Source organism: Procambarus clarkii, chromosome 58 (genome assembly GCF_040958095.1).
Source record: "Procambarus clarkii isolate CNS0578487 chromosome 58, FALCON_Pclarkii_2.0, whole genome shotgun sequence".
Classification (NCBI taxonomy): Eukaryota; Metazoa; Arthropoda; class Malacostraca; order Decapoda; family Cambaridae; genus Procambarus; species Procambarus clarkii.
The window spans coordinates 12,415,838-12,423,515 of NC_091207.1; the positions used below are offsets into that span (position 1 = coordinate 12,415,838).

Consider the following 7,678-nt stretch of genomic DNA (forward strand, 5'->3'; position numbering starts at 1 on the left):
GACATCTAGTGCCATGACATAGTGGTCCAGCATACTATTATCCGGTAATAGGGGTCCAGTCTATTTTGTAATCTTACTTCTTAGCACTTTCAAAGATATGTATGATGTGTGATGTTAGTGCTATCGTCCTATAAGTGTCAGCCTCTGTTTTATTCCCTCCTTTATGGATTGGTGATATCTATGCTGTTATCAGTATGTCAGAGATAACGCCAGAATCTTCGTCTCAACAAAAATGTTAGCTCCTGCGATAGTGCGTTTTACAGTTCTTGATAAATACGGAGTTCCAGGAGTCAGGGCCTGGTGCAGGGCGCATAGGCATACTGTCTATGGCTGCTTCAAAATCCAGTGTGGTTAGGGTGACATCTGATATATCGAGAGTTCCATCACCCTGGCGCGAGGGCCAGTGTGGTTAGGGTGACATCTGATATATCGAGAGTTCCATCACCCTGGCGCGAGGGCCAGTGTGGTTAGGGTGACATCTGATATATCGAGAGTTCCATCACCCTGGCGCGAGGGCCCAATACTCGATGTTGTTTTTGTTGTAGATTTTGCATAGGAGAAAACGTATTAAGGATTTCTCTCTTTTTCACTGATGGCCTTTTGTTCTCCTTGTCTCTCTTGGATAATATGTGTTTCTGTTCTCCTTGTCTCTCTTGGATAATATGTGTTTCTGTTCTCCTTGTCTCTCTTGGATAATATGTGTTTCTGTTCTCCTTGTCTCTCTTGGATAATATGTGTTTCACTGATGGCCTTTTGTTCTCCTTGTCTCTCTTGGATAATATGTGTTTCTGTTCTCCTTGTCTCTCTTGGATAATATGTGTTTCTGTTCTCCTTGTCTCTCTTGGATAATATGTGTTTCTGTTCTCCTTGTCTCTCTTGGATAATATGTGTTTCTGTTCTCCTTGTCTCTCTTGGATAATATGTGTTTCTGTTCTCCTTGTCTCTCTTGGATAATATGTGTTTCTGTTCTCCTTGTCTCTCTTGGATAATATGTGTTTCTGTTCTCCTTGTCTCTCTTGGATAATATGTGTTTTGTTCTCCTTGTCTCTCTTGGATAATATGTGTTTCTGTTCTCCTTGTCTCTCTTGGATAATATGTGTTTCTGTTCTCCTTGTCTCTCTTGGATAATATGTGTTTCTGTTCTCCTTGTCTCTCTTGGATAATATGTGTTTCTGTTCTCCTTGTCTCTCTTGGATAATATGTGTTTCTGTTCTCCTTGTCTCTCTTGGATAATATGTGTTTTGTTCTCCTTGTCTCTCTTGGATAATATGTGTTTCTGTTCTCCTTGTCTCTCTTGGATAATATGTGTTTCTGTTCTCCTTGTCTCTCTTGGATAATATGTGTTTCTGTTCTCCTTGTCTCTCTTGGATAATATGTGTTTCTGTTCTCCTTGTCTCTCTTGGATAATATGTGTTTCTGTTCTCCTTGTCTCTCTTGGATAATATGTGTTTCTGTTCTCCTTGTCTCTCTTGGATAATATGTGTTTCTGTTCTCCTTGTCTCTCTTGGATAATATGTGTTTCTGTTCTCCTTGTCTCTCTTGGATAATATGTGTTTCTGTTCTCCTTGTCTCTCTTGGATAATATGTGTTTCTGTTCTCCTTGTCTCTCTTGGATAATATGTGTTTCGTCGCTAGGGTGAGGCTTGCTCCTCTTATGGTTCCTCTGCTCCATAGGTCGCTAGGGTGAGGCTTGCTGCTCTTATGGTCCCTCTGCTCCATAGGTCGCTAGGGTGAGGCTTGCTCCTCTTATGGTTACTCTGCTCCATAGGTCGCTAGGGTGAGGCTTGCTGCTCTTATGGTTCCTCTGCTCCATAGGTCGCTAGGGTGAGGCTTGCTCCTCTTATGGTTACTCTGCTCCATAGGTCGCTAGGGTGAGGCTTGCTGCTCTTATGGTCCCTCTGCTCCATAGGTCGCTAGGGTGAGGCTTGCTCCTCTTATGGTCCCTCTGCTCCATAGGTCGCTAGGGTGAGGCTTGCTCCTCTTATGGTTACTCTGCTCCATAGGTCGCTAGGGTGAGGCTTGCTGCTCTTATGGTCCCTCTGCTCCATAGGTCGCTAGGGTGAGGCTTGCTCCTCTTATGGTTACTCTGCTCCATAGATCGCTAGGGTGAGGCTTGCTGCTCTTATGGTTCCTCTGCTCCATAGGTCGCTAGGGTGAGGCTTGCTCCTCTTATGGTTCCGGGGGGGGGGGGAGGGGGGTTCGTGGAACACTCTTAGTGGGCGGCGGCCTGAGACACCCTAGTGGGTGTGGTCATATCATATGGCGTGGCTGGACTTGGCAGTGAGTGGCTGGACTTGGCAGTGGGTGGCTGGACTTGGCAGTGGGTGGCTGGACTTGGCAGTGAGTGACTGGACTTGGCAGTGGGTGGCTGGACTTGGCAGTGGGTGGCTGGACTTGGCAGTGGGTGGCTGGACTTGGCGGTGGGTGGCTGAACTTGGCGGTGGGTGGCTGGACTTGGCAGTGAGTGGCTGGACTTGGCAGTGGGTGGCTGGACTTGGCGGTGGGTGGCTGGACTTGGCAGTGGGTGGCTGGACTTGGCGGTGGGTGGCTGGACTTGGCGGTGGGTGGCTGGACTTGGCAGTGGGTGGCTGGACTTGGCAGTGGGTGGCTGGACTTGGCGGTGGGTGACTGGACTTAATGGCAGTGGGTGGCTGGACTTGGCAGTGGGTGGCAGGACTTGGCGGTGGGTGGCTGGACTTGGCGGTGGGTGGCTGGACTTGGCGGTGGGTGGCTGGACTTGGCAGTGGGTGGCTGGACTTGGCGGTGGGTGGCTGGACTTGGCGGTGGGTGGCTGGACTTGGCAGTGGGTGGCTGGACTTGGCACTGGGTGCCTGGACTTGGCAGTGGGTGGCTGGACTTGGCACTGGGTGCCTGGACTCGGCAGTGGATGGCTGGACTTGGCAGTGGGTGGCTGGACTTGGCGGTGGGTGGCTGGAATTGGCGGTGGGTGGCTGGACTTGGCGGTGGGTGGCTGGACTTGGCATTGGGTGGCTGAACTTGGCGGTGGGTGGCTGGACTTGGCAGTGGGTGGCTGGACTTGGCGGTGGGTGGCTGGACTTGGCAGTGGGTGGCTGGACTTGGCAGTGGGTGGCTGGACTTGGCAGTGGGTGGCTGGACTTGGCAGTGGGTGGCTGGACATGGCAGTGGGTGGCTGGACTTGGCAGTGGGCGGCTGGACTTTGCGGTGGGTGGCTGGACTTGGGGATGGGTGCCTGGACTTGGCAGTCGGTGGCTGGACATGGCGGTGGGTGGCTGGACTTGGCAGTGGGTGGCTGGACTTGGCAGTGGGTGGCTGGACTTGGCAGTGGGTGGCTGGACTTGGCAGTGGGTGGCTGGACATGGCGGTGGGTGGCTGGACTTGGGGATGGGTGCCTGGACTTGGCAGTGGGTGGCTGGACTTCGGAATGGGTGCCTGGACTTGGCATTGGGTGGCTGGACTTGGCGGTGGGTGGTTGGACTTGGGGATGGGTGCCTGGACTTGGCAGTGGGTGGCTGGACTTGGCGGTGGGTGGCTGGACTTGGCAGTGGGTGGCTGGACTTGGCAGTGGGTGGCTGGACTTGGCGGTGGGTGGCTGGACTTGGCAGTGGGTGGCTGGACTTGGCAGTGGGTGGCTGGACTTGGCGGTGGGTGACTGGACTTGGCAGTGGGTGGCTGGACTTGGCAGTAGGTGGCTGGACTTGGCGGTGGGTGGCTGGACTTGGCGGTGGGTGGCTGGACTTGGCAGTGGGTGGCTGGACTTGGCAGTGGGGGGCTGGACTTGGCGGTGGGTGGCTGGAATTGGCGGTGGGTGGCTGGACTTGGCGGTGGGTGGCTGGACTTGGCAGTGGGTGGCTGAACTTGGCGGTGGGTGGCTGGACGTGGCAGTGGGTGGCTGGACTTGGCGGTGGGTGGCTGGACTTGGCAGTGGGTGGCTGGACTTGGCAGTGGGTGGCTGGACTTGGCAGTGGGTGGCTGGACTTGGCAGTGGGTGGCTGGACATGGCAGTGGGTGGCTGGACTTGGCAGTGGGCGGCTGGACTTGGCGGTGGGTGGCTGGACATGGGGATGGGTGCCTGGACTTGGCAGTGGGTGGCTGGACATGGCGGTGGGTGGCTGGACTTGGCGGTGGGTGGCTGGACTTGGCGGTGGGTGGCTGGACTTGGCAGTGGGTGGCTGGACTTGGCAGTGGGTGGCTGGACATGGCGGTGGGTGGCTGGACTTGGGGATGGGTGCCTGGACTTGGCAGTGGGTGGCTGGACTTGGCGGTGGGTCGCTGGACTTGGGAATGGGTGCCTGGACTTGGCAGTGGGTGGCTGGACTTGGCGGTGGGTGGTTGGACTTGGGGATGGGTGCCTGGACTTGGCAGTGGGTGGCTGGACTTGGCGGTGGGTGGCTGGACTTGGGGATGGGTAGCTGGACTTGGCAGTGGGTGGCTGGACTTGGCGGTGGGTGGCTGGACTTGATGGTGGGTGGCTGAACTTGGCAGTGGGTGGCTGAACTTGGCAGTGGGTGGCTGAACTTGGCAGTGGGTGGCTGGACTTGGCAGTGGGTGGCTGGACGTGGTGGTGGGTGGCTGGACATGGAGGTGGGTGGTTGGACATGGCGGTGGGTGGCTGGACTTGGCGGTTGGTGGCTGGACTTGGCGGTGGGTGGCTGGACTTGACGGTGGGTGGCTGGACTTGTCGGTGGGTGGCTGGACGTGGTGGTGGGTGGCTGGACATGGAGGTGGGTGGTTGGACATGGCGGTGGGTGGCTGGACTTGGCGGTTGGTGGCTGGACTTGGCGGTGGGTGGCTGGACTTGACGGTGGGTGGCTGGACTTGTCGGTGGGTGGGCAGCGAGCTTTCTAGGCGGTCTGGTGCCTGCGATTACAGGGCAGTGGGAGGCGATGGTGGGTGGCGTGTGGCGGGTGGTGGGTGGCGGGTGGCGGGCACTAGGGTGGTCCTGCAGGAGACCCTATCAGCAGCTAGGCCGCCCATGGCCCTCGACACCCATCGTGGCACTGTGACCAGAGGCCAGAGTGGGTGCCACCCAGCCTCCGCCCAGCCTCCACCCAACTTCCACCTACTTACTGCTGTGTGGTACTCAGATAATGTTTGTCTAATGTAGGGCGTCTTGATGAAAGGTGAGGGCGGTGGGCGGCGGGGGCGGGCCGGTGGGCGGCGGCGGAGTAGCAGGAGGTTGTGGGCGGGAGTCTCAAGTCCAGCACCAGGCAGCCACTCATGTATGCGGGGGGGGGGGGGGCACCCATGACGTGCATACAGAGTGGGGCGCCCACCCTCACCCCTCCCCCGCCCACCCTCACCCCTCCCCGCCCACCCTCACCCCTCCCCAGCCCACCCTCACCCCTCCCTCGCCCACCCTCACCCCTCCCCCGCCCACCCTCACCCCTCCCCCGCCCGCCCTCACCCCTCCCCCGCCCGCCCTCACCCTTCCCCCGCCCACCCTCAGCCCTTCACCGCCCGCCCTCACCCCTCCCCCGCCCACCCTCACCCCTCCCCCGTCCACCCTCACCCCTCCTTCGCCCACCCTCACCCCTCCCCCGCCCGCCCTCACCCCTCAACCGCCCACCCACACCCCTCCCCCGCCCGCCCTCACCCCTCAACCGCCCACCCACACCCCTCCCCCGCCCACCCTCACCCCTCCCCCGCCCTCCCTCGCCCACCCTCACCGCTCACCCTCACCCCTCCCCCACCCACCCTTACCCCCCCCACCGCCAACCCTCACCCCTCCCCCGTCCACCCTCACCCCTCCCCCGCCCATCCTCACCCCTCCCTCGCCCACCCTCACCCCACCACCGCCCACCCTCACCCCTCCCCTGCCCACCCTCACCCCCCCACCGGAAACCCTCACCCCTCCCCCGCCCACCCTCACCCCTCCCCCGACCACCCTCACCCCTCCCTCTCCCACCCTCACCCCTCCCCCGCCCACCCTCACCCCTCCCTCGCCCACCCTCACCCCCCAAGGCCCACCCTCACCCCTCCCCCTCCCACCCTCACCCCCCACCGCAAACCCTCACCCCTCCCCCGCCCACCCACACCCCTCCCCCGCTCACTCACACCCCTCCCCCGCCCACCCTCACCCCTCCCCCGCCCTCCCTCGCCCACCCTTACCCCCCAAGGCCCACCCTCACCCCTCCCTCGCCAACCCTCACCCCTCCCCCGCCCACACTCACCCCCCCCACCGCAAACCCTCACCCCTCTTCCACCCACCCTCACCACTACCCCGCCCACCCTTACCCCTCCCTCGCCAACCCTCACCCCTCCCCCGCCCACACTCACCCCTCCCCCGCCCACCCTCACCCCTCCCCCACCCACCCTCAACCCGCCGGCCCACCCTCATCCCCCCACCGCCCACCCTCACCTCTCCCCCGTCAACCCTCACCCCTCCCCCGCCCAAACTCACCCCTCCCTGACCCACCCTCACCCCTCCCCCGCCCACCCTCACTCCTCCACCACCCACCCTCACCCCTCCCCCACCCACCCTCACTCCCCCACCGCCCACCCTCACCCCTCCCCAGCCCACACTCACCCCTCCCGCGCCCATCCTCACCCCCCCCCACCGCCAACCCTCACACACCTCCAACTCCCCCACCCACCCTGACCCCTCCCCCACCCACCCTGACCCCTCCGCCGCCCACTCTCAGTCACTCCCCCCGCCCAAACTAACCCCTCCGCCGCTCACCCTCACCCCTCCCCCGCCCACCCTCACCCCTCCGCCGCCCACCCTCACCCCGCCCCGCCTAACCTCACCCCTCTACCGCCCACCTCACCCCTCCCCCGCCCACCCTCACCCCTCCGCCGCAAACCCTCACCCCGCCCCGCCTAACCTTACCCCTCCACCGCCCACCTCACCCCTCCCCCGCCAACCCCTCACCCCTCTCCCGCTGCCCACCTTCACCCCTCCCCCGCCCACCCTCACCCCTCCGCCGCAAGCCCTCACATCACCCCTCTGCCGCCCACCCTCACCCCGCCCCGCCTAACCTCACCCCTCTACCGCCCATCTCACCCCTCCCCCGCCCACCCTCACCCCTCCGCCGCAAGCCCTCACCCCGCCCCGCCTAACCTTACCCCTCCACCGCCCACCTCACCCCTCCCCCGCCAACCCCTCACCCCTATCCCGCTGCCCACCTTCACCCCTCCCTCTCCCACCCTCACCCCTTCCCCGCCCACCCCTCAACCCTCCCCTACCGCCCACCCTCACCCCTCCTCCCCCGCCCACCCTCACCCCCTCCCCGGTCACCCTCACCCCTCCCGCGCCCACCCTCAGCCCTCCCCCGCCAACCCTCACCCCTCCGCCGCCCACCCTCATCCTCCCAAACCCACCCTCATCCCCCCCAGGCCCACCCTCACCCCTCCGCTGCCCACCCCCCTCCCCTCTACCGCCCACCCCTCACTCCACCGCCGCCCTCCTCTCACCCCTCCCACCGCCGCCCAAACCTCACCCCTCCGCCGCCCACCTCTCACCCCTGCCGCCCACCCCTCACCCCTCCGCCGCCCACCCCTCACTCCTCCGCCGCCAGGTGGCCCACGCCCGCAGGTGGCCCACTCCGCAGGAGACCCACGCCCGCAGGTGGCTCACGCCCGCAGGTGGCTCACGCCCGCAGGTGGCCCACGCCCGCAGGTGACCCACGCCCGCAGGTGGCCCACTCCGCAGGAGACCCACGCCCGCAGGTGGCTCACGCCCGCAGGTGGCTCACGC

The 7,678-nt window shown here is 62.6% G+C and overlaps 2 protein-coding genes across 2 annotated transcripts in view; one reads left to right on the forward strand and one right to left on the reverse strand.

Moving 5' to 3' along the window:
* Positions 1 to 2,212: 2,212 nt before the first annotated feature.
* LOC123748531 (uncharacterized) lies at positions 2,213 to 4,699 on the reverse strand. Its single transcript, XM_045730705.2, has one exon. The coding sequence runs from the start codon at positions 4,697 to 4,699 to the stop codon at positions 2,213 to 2,215; it is 2,487 nt and encodes an 828-aa protein (XP_045586661.2).
* A 255-nt stretch (positions 4,700 to 4,954) lies between these two features.
* LOC123748532 (serine/arginine repetitive matrix protein 1-like) overlaps positions 4,955 to 7,678 on the forward strand; it is a 12,001-nt gene continuing 9,277 nt past the window's right edge. The window contains exons 1-2 of the mRNA XM_069306725.1: positions 4,955 to 5,071; positions 7,318 to 7,678. The exon at positions 7,318 to 7,678 is cut by the window's right edge and continues 1,364 nt beyond it. Coding sequence (XP_069162826.1) covers positions 4,955 to 5,071; positions 7,318 to 7,678 — 478 coding nt within the window. The remainder of the gene's footprint in view (positions 5,072 to 7,317) is intronic.